The sequence below is a fragment of the Ammospiza nelsoni genome, chromosome 20, assembly GCF_027579445.1.
Source record: "Ammospiza nelsoni isolate bAmmNel1 chromosome 20, bAmmNel1.pri, whole genome shotgun sequence".
In the NCBI taxonomy this organism is placed as follows: domain Eukaryota; kingdom Metazoa; phylum Chordata; class Aves; order Passeriformes; family Passerellidae; genus Ammospiza; species Ammospiza nelsoni.
The window spans coordinates 1,510,887-1,528,175 of NC_080652.1; the positions used below are offsets into that span (position 1 = coordinate 1,510,887).

A 17,289-nucleotide genomic window follows, 5' to 3' on the forward strand; every position below is an offset into this window, starting at 1 on the left:
ACAGAGAATGGCTCCCACTGCCAGAGGGCAGGGATGGATGGGATATTGGGAATTGGGAATTGTTCCCTGTGAGGGTGGGCAGGCCCTGGCACAGGGTGCCCAGAGCAGCTGTGGCTGCCCCTGGATCCCTGGCAGTGCCCAAGGCCAGGCTGGGCAGGGCTGGGAGCAGCCTGGGACAGTGGGAGGTGTCCCTGCCATGGCAGGTCCCTTCCAGCCCAAAGCATTCTGTGATTCTGTGAGTTGGTGCAAACAGGTCAAACACAGTGAGGGGCTCTAGGCTGAATTTTCTTCCCCATTTTTATTGTATTTCCTACTTCCTCTGGAGACAGTCTATGGCACATAAATGCACTGTGCAGCTCTCCAAGAAGGTCAGCTGTGCAGTAACTGTGCAGTGCCTTCCCTCTGCACTGTGAACCCAAGCAGGGGCTGCAGCCCTCATGCAGGGGCTGTGCTGGACACCAGGGGCAGGAGCTGAGGGACCATGTGTGCCAGGCCAGGGCTTCTGTGCAGGTGTGCTGGAGCTGCCAGGTGTCAAGTAGAACCCAGGGAAGGTTGGATTCAACTTTGAGGGGGACACCTGCACTCACCCTCTGCCCACAGGTGGTAGAGCAGTGGCCCAGGAGCACAGGGACTTGGGGACGGTGTGAGGGAGCTGTGTTACAGACCTGAGGCAGAGACACGGCTCAGCAGCCACAGCTGTGTGCTCAGCTCACCACAGGCCCTTATGTTAGAGAAAGGAGGGGTGACTTGCCAAAAAAATTTTTTGTTAGAGGGGAGGAAAGGTGAAGAGGAGGAAGAAGGACATCACTGTGTGTTAAGGCCTTGCAGAGAACACGCCCAGGTGGCCTTGGACACCAACAGTGAGGTCCTTGTCACTCAGGGTGTGTCATGCAGGTGGGGAAGGTTTGGGGTTAGTTGGTGCACTCGGGTGGGCCAGGCTTTTCCTGAGCCTTGCAGCTGGAATCTGGGCAATGCACCCATTGCTTCCAGAGCTTCCTTTGCTCCCTGAGCCCTGGTTAGACTTTCACACCCTTCCATCACATACCGGACGTGTATCTCAATGCATGGTCAAAAATCCAGGTCCCTGAATATCGATTTCGTGTATATCCAACGGAAGAGTCACGTTCCACTGCTTTTCCATCTAAATTGTGCAAAAAGAAATCAGAAAAAAGCCCTTAAAGTGGATGCATTTCCAAGGAACAATGATGGCTGAAGCGTATTAAAAATTTCCAAGACCCATCTGTCCCTGTGGCTTCCTGACAAGATGTCAGAGGTCTCACAGAATTTCTTAAGGCTTCTGCAGTACTATTTTACCTCACCAGGGAGAATCCAAAGTGATCTTGAATTTCATATGCTGAGCAGCTCAGCAAGTGAAATATCAGCACCATGGCATGAACCCACTGTGTGCATGGGAGGTGGACAGAGAGGCTCAGAGCAGAAGGATTCTCTCTTCATTCTGTCTCAGAAACATTTCTGATCTAATGCATTACTGAAAAAGTCCTCTCCAAAATGTTCCTTGTAAAGCACCAGATTGGGAGAGCAGATTGAGAGCTTAAGGAGTCTTGTATCAAACTTCTCCTGATCAGCTCACAGATAACTCAGCCTTCCAGGACACAAATACTGATCTGATGCTATTCCCAACAGGAGGAAAAGATCCACATCTCATAAACAGTCTCTCCCTCTTTCTCCCCAGTTACAACAGAAGTGCCTTTGCTTTTCCTCTCCTCTCCAGAGAGCTCCATGGGACTTCTGTGCCTGTCTGCCCTGACTTCCCTGCCCTGAGAAGGATCCATGTGCTGTGGCTCTTCAAGTGCCCCTGGCCTGAGGTCAGCACGTGAATCTTGCCAGAAGAAAGAAGTGAAGAACAGGGAATGTGGCACCCTTGAGCTGTGCAGGGCAGGAACCCCCACCCCAGGGCTGGGACACCTGGGGTACCCTGGGTGTGCAGGGGATCCACAGCAGCTGCAGCTGACACGAGACAGCTGAGAGCCAACCTCTCCTCTTGGGATGCCAGAGAGGGACCCCACAGGACTGAAAGACTTCTGTGGAAAAGCAGCTGAAAGGAAAATGGCCCAAACCCACCAACAGCTCTTTGGCTGGGGACTGTGGCCACTGTCCCCAACCATCCCACCCAGTACAGCCCCTTCCAGCCCCCACAGGGTTTGGGATGCTCCACACGGATGGAGGCAGAGTCTGGAGTGCTGGGAGAGACAGGAGCTGGTGCAAACAGGAGGCAAAAAACACAAGGCCTGGTTTGATGTAAACACTGCAAGGGAATAGCAGCAACTGAGCTGGGAATCCCTTTTATAAATTGCTCCAAGTAACAACTAAAATATAAATAGAGCAGATGTGTGACTCAGAAAAGAGACGTAAATCTTGTAATGTGCATTTCAGCCACGTCCCAAGGCTGAGCCCTGCAGGAAAACCGTCACTTGGAGCCACATGTGCCCCTCAGCACCCTGGTCCCAGCTCAGACACATCCCCCATTTAACCAACTGTCCCCAGCACCCCCTGAAGGGACACAGGCTGGGGGTTGGCACTTCCACACAGGAGAGGGGTTCATTCACTCCCGAGTCACCACTTCATCAGGATTTACTATTAAAACAACCCTTTTCAACACCTCCAGTCTCAGCTGCCCCCATGAAGGTGAATAAAATCCTACCAAAGCCTTGCCTGTCTGCATGGAGGAGGGGATTCAGATCCAGGGCAAGGACAGCTCCTGGAAGTGCTGGGAGCAGCAGCAGAGTCACAAAGCCTTTGCTCCAGAGGCAGGAGGCACCAGCAGCATCAGCAGGTCACACTTCTGGGCTGCTCCAGTGCAGCAGCTGGAATGGCCAGTGAAGAGCTGGAATGGCCAGTGAAGAGCTGGAATGGCCAGTGGGGCAGCTGGAATGGCCAGTGAAGAGCTGGAATGGCCAGTGGGGCAGTGGCACATGAGGCACATTCCTGGTGTGAGGTCCCCTGGTGTGTGCAGAGATGGGCACAGTGCCTGTGTGTGATCCCATGGGGACAGAGCTCAGCAAACACAAGGAGCTGGGCACCACGGGCTGTGCACACAGCACAGGACCCAATGGCCAGACAGAAGTTACTCAGAGCCACCTCCCCAAAAACGAGGGCCATGTCAATGGCAGACAGGGGCACCTCCAGGGATCAGTTCACAAAGGAATTGGCACCAACCCCATCACCTCCACACCAAACTGCCTTTAAGGAAGCCCAGGCTTTACAATGACCAATACAATGTGTGTTCCACTAGAAAATGCCCTTCCAGACAGAAGCTCTCCAGTTTATCTGGCTTTCAACCACCACTTGTGACCGGTCAGTGAATCTGTCCCTCTCCCCACAGTGTCCATACCTTGTGAGTGTCCCTTAACACCAGTCTGTCCCCAGCACTCCACAGGGAAAACACAGAATCACAGAACCGTGGAACAGTCTGAACTAAAGGGACCCACAGGGATCCCCCAGCCCAGCCCCTGTCCCTGCCCAGCCCCCCCAGCAGCCCCACCCTGGGCACCCCTGGCAGCGCTGCCCAAAGGCTCCTGGAGCTCTGGCAGCCTCGGGGCTGTGCCCATTCCCTGGGCAGCCTGGGCAGTGCCAGCACCCTCTGGGGGCAGAGCCTTGCCCTGAGCTCAGCCTGAGCTGCCCTGGCCCAGCCCCAGCCGTGCCCTGGCTCCTGTCACAGAGCAGAGATCAGAGCTGCCCCTTGCAAGGAGCTGCAATCCCTGCTGAGCTCTGCCCTCGCTGCTCTGCTGCAGCTGAACAATCCCAGTGCCTTCAGCAGCTCCTCACTGGCTTCCCCTCCAGTCCACCCAAGTCAGTCAGAGCCAAAGCCCCCTCCCCACTGCACAGCCAAGCTCAGCTGGAAACCAGCACTGCCAGGGGACACCGACTGCACAGCAGCTGCTGCTGCCCAGCCAGGAGCTGTGGGGAGAAGAGGGTCCTGTGGGACAGACACCCAAGCTGCAGATGCTTTCTCCAAGGGCTGGTGGCCTTGGCTGGAGGAGAAGCTCCCATTGCTGCCCATCAGTCATAGCTCCACCTCTCCCTCCCAGGGCAGCAGGGATCAAGCTTTGTCCATGTAAGGATCAAGAGTTGCAGAGGCACAAAAACTCTGAAAATACACAGAGTATTTCTTCCAAATTGTAAAGTCTTCATGTCAGAAATAGTTCTGGACTTCTTAGGCTTTCCCTAGCTAGACCTGCATAGACAGCACTGACCTCCTGCCCTGCTGTTCTTAGTGGCTGTCCTGTGGTGGAAAGGAGGACAGGAAGAACAATGATGCTTCTGAGACAATCACCAGCTAAGGACATGTCCTGGGTTTCCTTCCAGCAGTAATGATAATGTTGATAATGATCAACAAAACCCAGGAGGAAATCCAACATCAATTCCTCTTTTCTCTCCTCCTGCAGGACAAACCAACCCCAAGTGCAATGCTGGGCAGCTCAAATCAGCCTTCTCCTGAGTCCCTTAAAGGAAACCTGGTCCAACTGCTCTTCCTTCTTTTTATAAGCAAGTGTCCTTTGGATCTCAGAGACACTGCAGGGACCTGCTCCAGGCCAGGGACAACAGAGACAGTGCAAGAGTGGTGCCTTGCCAGGTTCCCACAGGAAGCTCCTTCCCTGGAGCAGGAGGAGAGGACAGTTTGATGTTCACAGAAAAAAGAAAAAGCTTCTTCTCATCACAGCAGGAGGTGAGGTGGGGACAGGAAGCACTGTTTTGAACTGGGCACACCACATTCAGCCCAGAGTCAAAAGTATTCCCACAACTGAGAAGTGATCAGGAAAACAAACAAACAGCAACCTGTAAAACCTGCTCTTGAGCTCAGACTCACTTACTGAAAGCATCCACATTCCTCAGAGCAACTTTCCTCAAAACATGCCATCAGGTTCTCAGGCTTCCCTTTCCAAGTTCCTCATCTGTGTCAAACACACCCCCAGCCCTGGGCTCACCTGGTGCTGCAGGTGACTGATGGGCAAGTCCCTGAACATGCCAAAAGAAGAGAGGGAGCTTTTTGTTTCAGATCTTGGCTGAGCCTTTGGGGGCAGCCAGATGCAAACAGACACAGAAGGTCAATAATCCTGAGCCAGGACCCAAGACTGATGTTCATCCTAGAGCTGAGTGTCCAGAGCCTCCCCCTGTCCCCAGAGCCCCTGAGGGATGGTGGCCGTGCCTCACCGAGCGTCTGCTGGTTGCGCACGCCGCCGATGACCACGCAGATCTCCGCAGGCACGTCCCCCGGCCCGTCCTTGATGTTCTTCTTGGAATCTTTGGTGTCATCCTGCCAGATCACCTCCTCGATGTAGTCATCTGGTACCTCTGTCTTCACTTTCACCTCAGTCATCATTCCAGCCTCTTCACTGGGGGAGGACTGAGATGTCACCGAGTCGGAGCCCTCGGCTTTGGGGCTCTGCGGGCTCCTCTTCAAACACTCCCTGAGGGGGAAAGAGAGGAGACAATGTGAATCCTCAATGGCAAGTGCTCTTTTTGTCATCACCAGGACCTAATTCAAGGTGCTCTGGTTTATGCAGGTTATTTAAAAGAAGAATATTAATGTATGTCTGCCATACATGATAAGTAATTAAAATTTAACTAGACAAAAGCGGTAAAATTATTTGCTAGTAATGAAAATAACCTTAATCATGACAAATAACAATAGTGCTCATAAACACACTGGATCCCTAAAGAACAGCACAGAACTTGCCCCAGTTGCCAGCAGGCCACGGGCACAGCTCCAGCAGCTCTGCCTGCAGGTGTTTTGCCAACACTAGTCCATACACACAAAGCCATATTCTCTGTGGCACTTGGGGACATGGGTCACTGCTGGACTTGGCACTGCTGAATTCAGTTTGACTTGATGATCTTCAAGATCTTTTCCAACCAAAACGAGTCTATGATTCCCTGACATTTTTAATTTGGAGCAATCTCCACCCTCCATCGCATCCTCTCTTTTATCCCTTCAAGCAACCTGACATGCCCTGGTATTCAGAGGCTTTACTGAGCATACACAGTACTGATCAAAGGGGATCATCTAGAGGATGAGATGAGGATATTTAGGGAAACTACCACATTATGGACAGATACAACTGTTTGGGATGACAGGGAGAGCTTGATAGAGGGGGAAAGGCAGAGGGGCTCCACTCTGCTCAGACCAGGTTAAATAGCATGTGTTTTCATCTGGGAAAAAAGAGCTAGGAATTTCTGGGAGAAAACAATCTAAAATATTCAAAACCCTTTAAGAAAAGGAAACTGGACACCTCAAAGCTGTAAAACAACATTATCAGGTGCTGTGGTGGGAAAAGGCAAAGGGGGTGTGAGCCCACTAGAGAAGGATGTGGGAATAAGCCAGAGGAGCTCCTTTAGCAGCACTCATTATGGACCCTCTATTTTTTATACTGGTTATTAATACACTCCACCATGCAATACAAAGATAAAATAATTGCTGGTTCAGTTTGTGCAGAAATCAGAACTAAATATATAATGGCTCAGACTAGCCAGAAACAGAAACCACTGTGACATATTTAGAGTCATGTAAACACTGGGAACAGCCAAAGGCATTTGAAAATGTTTTAAGCAGAAGTAAAAAAATAAAATGAAAAAGAAAATGAACTTATGGATGATCATTAGATTGTGCAACAGTGACAGTGAAAAAAATCCCATTGCTTGGAACATCATACAGTTTGTCAGGACAAAATATGAATTACAGTGTTAGAAAATTACACAACTGTCAGTGGGTTCTGACACAGATCATGGAGCTTGCAGAGGAACCAGGATGGTGCAACTGGAGGTGAAAGTGTGGAGCTCCTGGGAGGTCAGGGATGAGGGGAGCAGAGGAACAGAGAGAACAATCCTCCAGTAATGACTGCCCAACCTCCCACATGGACATGGAGTCACTGTTTCAAACTGGGTCAGGCACATCCTATTGCCAGAGATTTTATTATTCATCCCTTCATTCTCATTATGGAATGAAATGTACAATTAATAGCCCCAAACAGAGAGAATTAGCCTTGACCTGCCTTCCCACTCATTTCCTGCCTTCTCACATATACTCCCCCCTGCCATGCTCCCAAAATCATACAGGGCTCTTACAAGTGAGAAAGATGGATTGAGACAGAGAAGATGTGGTTGAGATCCAGACAGGCTTTATGGTAATATTATTGGGTGTGCCACAGGCCCATCCATCTCAGCCACCAGGGCATGGCTCAGCACTCTTCCAAGGGAAGGCAGTGAGCACAGAATACTCAGGGATCAGCAAAGAGTGGGATTGATTGCAGATCAATCAAACCCAGAGGCTGAGAAATGCAAAACACTGATAAAGGCAACAGTAAGGTAGATAGGAAAATGTTTCCTTCCTCCTTGAGGGCTGTGGAGGAAGATCAAAGGCAGCCAGGGCAGTTCCCTGGGAGGCTGGAGGTGGGAGAGGCAGTGAGAGCTCAGTTATCCATGGCACAGCCAGGGACCTGCCAGTCCTGGGCAAAGCAACAGGAAAATCCAGGCACGAGCCAAGTGATCTGGGATTAGAGCTGATACCAGTGAGACTGAGGCTACAGCCTTCTGAGGAGATTATAAAAGGGGCAAGAACACAAGGACTTTCTGATGATGCCAGCTTTGCATGGGTCACATTCAAACACAAACCAAATCAGCAACAGGCCCCGTGCTGTGAGGCAAAGCTGTTCTCCATGTGCACTGCTCCTGAACAGAGAGGCATTTCCACAGGACTCCTGGGATGGCTGATGTGGGACAGATTTATTCATGCTCTGGAATTAAATTAAACACCACTGTTGCTAAAATGATGGGTGGAGCCATGGAGGTGGAGAACAAAGCTGTGAACAGGACGCTCCACCAGTGGATCCCTCTCTCCACAGCTGGCTGTGCCCAAGACCAGAGGCTGCAGCACAGTCAGACAAGTGCAGGACTGGGGATGCACCCACATGGTACTGCAGCCACAGAGAGCCACGCTCTGAGCTGAAGGAATGACCAAATTTTCAGTTCAGGTGCCCAAGATGGAAGGAGGAGATCATTTTCTCCCTGTCTGAAGCTGTGGTGAAGACACTCATGTGCTGCAGACACAGTGAGCAGCTTCAGGTTTCAGAGGTGATCAGGAAAGCTGAAGAGGTTCCAAAATGCAGCACTGAACTGGTTCAAGACTGGGAAAAGACACTTTATGACTCTGTGAGACCAAAGTACTCCAGTCTATTTCTCACACCAAAAGGAAGAGCAGAAGATGATGTGATTGCATTGATCATCATCTTCATGGGGAGAAAATACTGTCTTGTCTTGGCAGGTAAGAGCTGAGTGCAAGCTCATTGCTGGATGCTGGAACCAGCTGAAATGAGGTCCCTGGGCTCAGTACAGATGTGCACTGGCCACACTTGGTCTGGAGCTGAGGAATATATAAATTATCAGACCAGACCAATGGACCCTCAGAACCTTTTCCCCTCATGCATGCTGACTTTGTGGATCCAGCTCTGCCAAGAAAGGAACTTCCCAGCTGCAATGTCTGCTCCTGGGTGGGACACAACCCTGCAAATATTAACTGACAGCATTTCATTGCCCCATATGTTCTAACTCTGAGCAGATACCTGATGTGTGCAGAAGGACACAGCCCCAAATACTTCAGCAACTTTCTTCTACATGATTCCATGGCTCACAAGCCCTGAGAGGAGCCTGCTGTTCCCCTCAAACACAAGTGAAATCATAAAAACAGCAGCACTGACACTCCTGAGAGCAGGGCTGAGCTCTCCAAAAGCCACTTGGTGCCTTAGCTGGGGCTGCACTTTGCAGAGGAGGAGAAGGAGGCAGCAGTGGTGGAATCCAGCTCTCCCAGCAGGAGCAAGCATCACTTTCTTGTGGTCCCTGTGAAATCCAGGTCATGCTTCTGTGGCTAGAGCAGAACCAGGACCAGTCAGCTCAGTTGCTGAATGGGATATAAATGTTCCCAAGGGTCCAGAGGAGAGCTGGGCTTAGGGAATGATCCTCATGGCACAGCAGGTTGAGTCTGAAGCCTCCTGGTTAGGCTGGGGAAAGAGTACCAAGATCCCAGAGCAAAGCAGGAAGGAAAAGGAAGCCACTGACACTGGAAAGCTTCAGGCAGGGTGGAAAGGGGGACATGCACAGCCCCAGCAGAACCAGTTTTCCTTGGAAGAGAGGAGTCATCACAGCCTCCACCACACACAGCATCAACCCACACATGCACTGAGCCAGGGGAGGTCATCCAGGGAAGCTTCAAGCTTCATTTCATTCCCACTCCTTTGGTCCTTGCATCAGCCCTTGCAAGCCCATGATGCTGCATTTACTTGGTGTTGTGCTGAATTTTACCTCCCCTGCTACTGAGCAGCACAAAGAACCTCCACTTGGAGATGAGGATAAAGCAGCAGGAGATCTGGGACATGCTTGTTCTCCAGAAATTCCCCAAGAGACACAGGGAGGGACAGGGAACATCCTGCCTGGGGGAGGGAAGACATCAGGCCTGGTTCTGCCACTCCTGTTCCATGGCAGCTCTTCTGGAGTGAGGCACAACTGCTGGGAAGGCTCAGAAAGGGGATGAGCAACACCAGGAGTGAATTTTCAGTTCTGCAGCTCCCAAGGCTCCAAGCAGGTGTCACAGGTTTGGGTGAGGGCACGGAGAGAAAAGGACTCAAAGCTTTCAGGGTGTCAGGTAAGTTCAGTGTCAGTCCTAGGGGCAGAAGGACTCCCCAGTGTGACCCAGGCAGTGCCCATGTCCCCGTGCCCACACAGAGACTGTCCCAGATCCCTGCAGGGCACTGCTGGGGCCACACTGGGACCAGTGATAGCCAGAGCCTCCACTTGGTGGAGACAGCAGCGCACAGGAGCCAAGGGAGAACCTGCCAAAGTCACCTCCCACTGCCAGGTCCCCAGGCCACCCTCTCCTGGTGGCTCTGAGCTCCGTCCCCAGCCTCATGCCACCACCCTTCTGCAGGAAACAATGCAGGTTTAGTGTTCAGTGTGGCCTTCCACCTCCCTCTGCAGGTCCAGCCTGCATTCAAACATCCATGGGCTGCTGTTCCCTGGGAAGAGGATATTCCTGTTCTCCAAACACAGCACAAAAACTGCTTGGAGCCATCAGAGGAGCAGAGTGCCCAGGCAGAGCTGGCTTAAACCCCATCTCCTTCCACAGGGGGGATCTAACTTCTTCTCCAGGGCTTTGCCCCTTCCTGGGAAATACCAACCTCCTTCACTGTTCCATGCCCTGTTTTTACAGAACTGTGGGCCCTGACAATCCAAGAGGCTCTGAGGAGAGGAGGCAGAAGCCTTGGGATCCCACAGTGCTCACTCTGTGCCTGGCTGCTCCTACAGGTGAGGTCCTGTTCCACTTCCCAGAACAGACTCTGTGATTTCCAACATGAAAGAGGCAAACAGACATTGCACTTGCATGTATCACTGCTCTCACTAAGTAGGCCACACAGCCAATTACTGTAATACCAGCTCTGCCATCTCACAATGCTCATTTCAACATTGCTGCCTGCTTTGATCATCAGACTTTCATCTTCCGATGACGTTACGGCCACTTTCATGTCAGACACAAGTGTGTGAAGGCAGGAGAGATTTCAGAAGGCCTTAATGAAGCCTCAGCATGAGGAACTGGAAAGGCAGGGGTAAAAGTGGGTTCCTGGACCCATTTGGGTACAGCTTCCTTGGCCCTACACTGTGGCAGCTCCTGAAGGCCTCAGGCTTTAGCAGAGCTCGATGATGCAGCACGACAACGTGGGCCAGAGCAGCTCTGGGTGTGAAGGCTCACCAGCATCAATGCAGGGAGCAACATGGGCAATGCCAGGAGGACAATGCCAGGAGGGCAGTGCCAGGAGGGCAGTGCCAGGAGGGTAATGCCAAGAGCTCCTCCCAAGGGAAGCACAGAAAGCAAAGGCTGGGTGCTGACACCCGTCCCCTCTGCACGGTGACACCAGCCACAGATGCAGCAGCCCCTTCCAGCTGATCTCCTGTGGCAGGAGGGGGGGAGAAGGGGTGAAGGTTGCAGCGTGGGGCTGTGCTGGTCCCTGCAGGGTCTCCCTGGCTGTGATGAGCAGAACTGCAATGAGTGAAAGCAAACAGGGCCCGTCAGCTGCTGCAGCCACAAGGAACTTGCGCTTGCAGTTTGCTGTTTCTGATCTGGAGTAGCATCCTCATAAATAATGAAAGTGACTAAAAGCTACTTTAAAAACACACACTCCTCCCTTCTGAAAGAATGAGAAAAAAACCCCAATTATAAAAGGACATTTCTTCCAGCTAGGAATAATTTGTCATGTAATTCTCTGAAGACAGCAACAGAAACATGCGTGCTCCGTGCTCCCTTTGAGTCATCTGTGATTGCACATGTACTCAGATGGCTTCTAATGAGGCTATTTTTACAGCACACATCCTGCTGAGATTTTGGGGAGTGGCAGAGTGAGATCAGTGAAGTATCAGTCTTCAACATCAGCTCCTCAAAAGGAGAGGAAAAGGAAACACATGTGGAAGAGGATGCACCACTCTGAACCAACACCTACAAACAGCTCTCCTGCCCCAGCAGCGAATGTGGAGCATCTTTTGGTTTTTTCTAAACAACACTCAGGCTGGAAAACCCAAAGATCATTATGATGATATCAGTGATCATTATGATGATATCAATGATGGCCAGGCTGCACAAGGCTCTGAACACGTTGCTCTGGTGGAACAGGATGGGTCCTCAGGGTCCCCCCAGCCCAACCCATTCTGTGATTCCATGGTGACACCTTTGGAAGAGGACAGGGTGTGCCCAGGTAAACTGAAACACAATTTGGGCACTCCTTGAAGGCTCTTATGGTCTGCAGCACCAAAGAGGTTCAGTCAGGACCCAAAACCACTCATGGGGACCAAGCAATGGGCACCCCTGCAGAGGCCAGCAGGACACCAGCACCAGTGGGATGTCCCAACTTGTCTTCTGGAAACCAACGTGGCTCATCCAAGGCTAAATCAAAAGGCCTCAGCTGTCAGAAAGTAAAGGAAGCAAAAATGGGGGAGGCTGAAACTGGGCTCAATTTACAGATGTCTGCCATGGTTTTACAAGAACCAGAAGGTTCCTGTCATGAGTGGAGCTATGGGAAGTGGAATAGACAGAACAGATGTAAATGAACTCTCATTTTACATGGAGATGATGAAAGAAGAGACAAGAAAAAGAAGGATGAAGTTGAAAATCTGCTTGTCTGATAAAGTAGCAGTGGTGGCCTTCCCACCCCTCTCCATGGCTCCCATCTGCTTCCTGGGGCAGCCCAGGGGTTGGGCCCTGTGCCTTACACCAGGAAGAGGTGGAGAAGACCAGGAAGCAGAGGAACTGCCTGGTGTCCTTCACTGGGGACATCTCCTGCAGACAGCACCAGACAACAAGATTTTCAAGTGCAGGGTTAGAAGAGAGAAAAGCAGGAGCTGTTTTCCCAGCATTACAACTGAGCTCCTGGCTCCAGGCTCCAGCCCCAGCTTCAGATGTTCCCTCACACCCTGAAAGGCAAAGACACCACCCCAAGCTCCTGTGTCACAGTGTCCAGAACTGCTCCTCTCCAAGGGACTCAACCCCTCCTCCCTGCCACAGCTCCCAGAGCCTCTGCCAAAGCCCCTCTGCAGCCTGAGCCTGCATCCTTCAGAGGGGATGTCCTGCAGCTGATGTGTGAAGTGCTGGAACAACCACCCCATCCTGGATTCCTCCTCTGAGGGATTATTTTCTGGAACAGGCACTGTACTTCCAGTGTGGATTGCTGCCTCTGGTCAGCAATCTTGGGATTTGCTGGAAAGGAGATTCTCTTACTGGCAATCTCCCCTCCACAGGAGAAAACCTTCTCTGCTGTCTCTGAAGCAAACACTTCCTTAATGTACACCGTGTGCACACCAAAAATATCCCTTCTGATCCTTGACTCTTTCCATCTGGGAGTCTGTCCATATTCCAGAGCATGGATACCCAAGCAGGACACCCAAGGGTGCCACCAGCACTCTGGGTGACACACGCAGCCATGTGCTGGTTCAAATTCCCGAAACCCAAATTTTCACTTGGTCACAGAGGGGTTCATGGTCATCCATGTTCCACCAGGAGGTTTCAGTTCTCTCCACAATCTTCCCCAATGCCACTGTGAATTCCCAAAGTGTGCACTTTAATTCCAAAAGGTCCCAGGAAAACCTGCTCTCTCCTGTGCTGGTGTTATTTTAGGGGATGGGAAGTCCTTCCCCCCTCAGCAGTACAGAAGACTTGCTGAAGAACAGAAAAAAAGCAAAAGCTGGTCAGAGCTTCTGGGTATTTTCCACATGCAACCTGCTCTTGAGAACCTCAGGATTCACAGGCTCCAAGGTCCCTGCAAGGTCACACGTGCTCCTGTGATCTCTGTGCTGGCTCTGCCCATGGCCAGGAGCTGCATCCTTGTGCTTGGCTGGGTTCCTTCACGAGGCTGCTGGGTCCCCTATTGGCATCCAGAGCCTTGAACATGCTGCTCCCTCCCACTCTGACCAGGGATGAAGCTGCAGCTCCTGGAGGCTCTGAGGCCCTCACTCAAAATCAGTTGGACCTGGGGACATCAAACTAACTGGGCACACCAAGGAAATCCCCGAGGAAGGAGAAGCAGCCCAAACCCTGCCCCTATCTGGGACATATTTACATCCTCTGCTTTCTCCCTCCAAAATAAACTGAAATCAGAACATGAGGCCACGTCCTTCTGCAGGCAGAAATGTGACAGTAGCTGCCATTCAGGCTTTCCTGGGAGAAATTTGCCCAATAAATACCAATATTATTTAGGAGTTCATACATTTAAAGGACATGAAGGTTTTGTAGAAGAGAGATGCCTCAGGGAAGTTCACCTCCTGCCTCTGAGGGCAGCCAGCACTTGAAAACAGAGGTAACAGCCTTCAAAAACCCCAAAATACATAATGCAGCACTTGGTGGTGTGTGTGGTGTCAGTGCTCAAATCTAGGGAAAACAAACAAACAAAGCAGAATACTTAATTTTTGCAGCTATCTGGGTCTAGTAAAACACACAACCTTTCCTGACAGCAAACTCTGCTTCAGGAAGTCCAAGCGGAATTTAATCGTGCGTTCATTCCTCCAGGGACGCTCAGCAGCCCCGAATCCTTCAGAGAAGGTAAACTCCAGGACCAATCAGCCTGCCTCTCCTCTGGAAATTAAACATTCAAATACAAACCAGAACAATAGTCAAGAGCCACAAAGAATTCCTAAGGTATTAGCAAAACAAATTCCCTTCAGTCCTTATTAGGAATATCTTGAGGATGGTTTGAAGAGGAAAGTCTAACCAAATATAAAAAAAATTTGGCTTATCCAACAAAAAACAACCGCGCGCTCTTTGCCAAAAGCAAAAGAATTCAGTCAGATAAAAACGGCGACACACAAATGATGCAGGTTAAAAACTGAATTTAAGATGATAATGGAATAGCTGCCAGCGTCTTTAAATTTTCAAGCGTGGAAATGTCAACAGAGACAAAGAAATTCAGGGAAAAACAAAGAGAATAGATTAAGGATTTATTTATATCAGTGAAAGAGCTCTGTGTTCCTTGACTAAGAAATAACTGAGGGGGTGAGAACTGAAATGGCCACAGGTCTCCAACACGCCATGAGGAGTGAGGGGGTGACCCAGGGATCTCCTGGTGGCTCAGCTCTCCTGAAGGCTTTAGAACTGCCACATCTGGTACTTTATGGTTCCAGAAAGAGACATTTCTCCACCTCACACCACCAAAAGGTCTCCAGGACTTGGGCACTGGGCAAACTGGTGTGGTTTACACAGAAAACACTCCTGTCCCTCGGGGCTGGGATGTGTCTGAGCGCTGACATCTCCTTGTATGTGGACATTTGATCTTCTTTTGGGTTTCAGGGAAGCCTGCCCGGGTTCCCCACAGCTTCTGTCCTGGTTGTTGTATAGAACTGAACTATCCATGCCTCTAGAACTGGCCAGAGGGCACTTCTGAGGGGTTTTGTGCTGGTTGGTTGGTTTGTTTCTTTTTGAAGATGGCTGGAGAGAGTCCTTTGGCAAGCACCGAGGCTTATTAAATTCCTTGCCTAATTAGTAAGAGTTTTCTCTTTTTTCTGATGCAGGATGAGTCGGAAGCTCCTTGGTGCTGTGGGACTGAAAATCCCACAGGTTGCCTCTTAAAGAAAGGGGAGACAATTCAAATAATTTTCTTTGGAAAAATTTCCTGGAAATACCCAGTCCCAGGCCTGTCCCTCCACAGGGTGTAGAGTCTTCTCTCAAGTTTCAGAGGACCACAGCCTCAGAAATTGTCCTTCCCCAGTGCTGGGAGCCTGGTGAGCTGGAAGAGGAGCCTGAAGAAGAGTTGTTGCCATCCCAGGGCACTCCCTTGGGTGACAGGAGCTGCTGGGGAGGATGTGTTCATAAAGGACAAAGCAAGGAATGCAGGGAAGAGACGGAAGGTGCCACCAGGGAGGCTGGAGAAAGGTGAACTGAGAAGGAGCAAAGTGGGTGCAACCCTTTCTCAACAGCTTCTCCTCCCAGGGCTCCCCAGGGAAGGGTCCCAGCCCCAAGAGCTCCAGGAGCATTTGGACACTGCTCCCAGGAATGCCCAGGGTGGGATGTTGGGGTGTCTGTGCAGGGACAGGCTCAGTGATCCTGGTGGATCCTTCCAGCTCAGGGATTGTGTGATTCCATGGAAGTCACATCTTCTATGGCACAGACTGAAGCACTGAGACTCCTGAGGCACCACGGCTTGGTCTGAAGTACCTGGGAAAACTGCACCCACCATGGCAGAGCTGGGAACCCCCAGGCCTAGCCCAAAGCACCCCCTGGGAACTCCTGCCCTGCTCCAGCTGGGCCAGCACCCAGAGCCTGCTCTGGACCTGCAGCTCTGAGCCCTTTGTGGGAGCTGCAGCCCAGCACCACTGCCCTAAAGCAGAGGCAGCCCTGCCCTGGGTGCAGCTGCAGCCCTGGACTGCCCCAGCTCCAGGAGCAGAGCTCTGAGCTCCTCCACAGCTACATCTGTGCTGCCGAGAGCCCCGGGCTGAGCTCCCAGCTGGCTCCGTTCCCTCCAAACAGATGCAGCTCCTAGAGCAGGGCCTGATTTATTCAGCAGGAGTCTTGCACATTAAGTGTAGTTAAGTCTGAAAACAAATCTAATGACTTTAAAATAAATAGCCAACAGAGGACTCCAAACTGAAATTCCTCCTTCCTCTGACACCCGCCATATAAACAATAATAATTATATAAAACCGTGTCTAACACATGACTACACAAGGCTCTGGTGACCAAGAAAAGCACATGCTGCTTGTCAGACATAATTGCACATTTGGTTTTTCAATTATTTCTTGTCAGGATCCAGAGCCCACCATCTGAACGCTGACATTAATTATTGGGAAGTTGTTAGTGCTCCAATAGTCCCATGGAGACTCCCAGTGCTCACCCTGAGCCCAGAGCTGCCAGTGCTGCTCCCACACTGCCCTCCTGTCCCACCAACCCTGGGACTGTCACACACCACACAGGACAGCCAGCCTGTGCACAAGGGGCTTCAGAAGAACCTTAAAGCAAGTCTCCAGTGGACATCAGCAAGGAACTGATCCCTGCCATGTGCTCACCCATAGGATGGGACCAGATCATGTCCAGCACTGGGGCCTCCAACACAAGACCTGGAGCTGCTGGGCAGAGTCCAGAGGAGGCTATGGAACTGCTCTAAGGGCTGGACCCCTCTGCTCTTGAGCCAGGCTGGGAGAGCTGGGGGTGCTCACCTGGAGAGGAGAAGCTCCAGGGAGAGCTCAGAGCCCCTGCCAGGGCCTGAAGGGGCTCCAGGAGAGCTGGAGAGGGACTGGGGACAGGGGATGGAGGGACAGGACACAGGGAATGGCTCCCACTGCCAGAGGGCAGGCCTGGGTGGGATATTGGGAATTGGGAATTGTTCCCTGTGAGGGTGGGCAGGCCCTGGCACAGGGTGCCCAGAGCAGCTGTGGCTGCCCCTGGATCCCTGGCAGTGCCCAAGGCCAGGCTGGGCAGGGCTGGGAGCACCTGGGACAGTGGGAGGTGTCCCTGCCATGGCAGGGCTGGCACTGGATGATCCCCAAGGTCCCTCCTAAGCCAAGGCAGTGTGGGATCCTGTGAATCCAGCCCCTGTCACCCCTGTCACCGTGTTCCTGCTGAGTCCCCTCCCAGCCCCTCTGAGCGGCTCCTGCCGTCACACTCCCATCACATTGCTGCCCATCATGCAGGAAAACATCCTGCCTTTTACTGGCTTTTAATTTGCTGCTTTTTAATTTTGTTGACTGTCTCTTTTTTCCTTGCAAAAGGAAGAAAGAAGCCTCTGATCTACCTTTTCTGGAGTGTTCAAAAAC

General features: G+C 51.4%; 1 protein-coding gene across 1 annotated transcript in view; it reads right to left on the reverse strand.

Annotated features, from left to right (window-relative positions):
• The window catches only part of ZNF618 (zinc finger protein 618), a 150,778-nt gene that overhangs the window by 64,339 nt on the left and 69,150 nt on the right, over positions 1-17,289 (reverse strand). Inside the window, exons 3-4 of the mRNA XM_059486664.1 lie at positions 5,173-5,429; positions 1,046-1,141 (exon numbers count right to left, since the gene is read on the reverse strand). Coding sequence (XP_059342647.1) covers positions 1,046-1,141; positions 5,173-5,429 — 353 coding nt within the window. The remainder of the gene's footprint in view (positions 1-1,045; positions 1,142-5,172; positions 5,430-17,289) is intronic.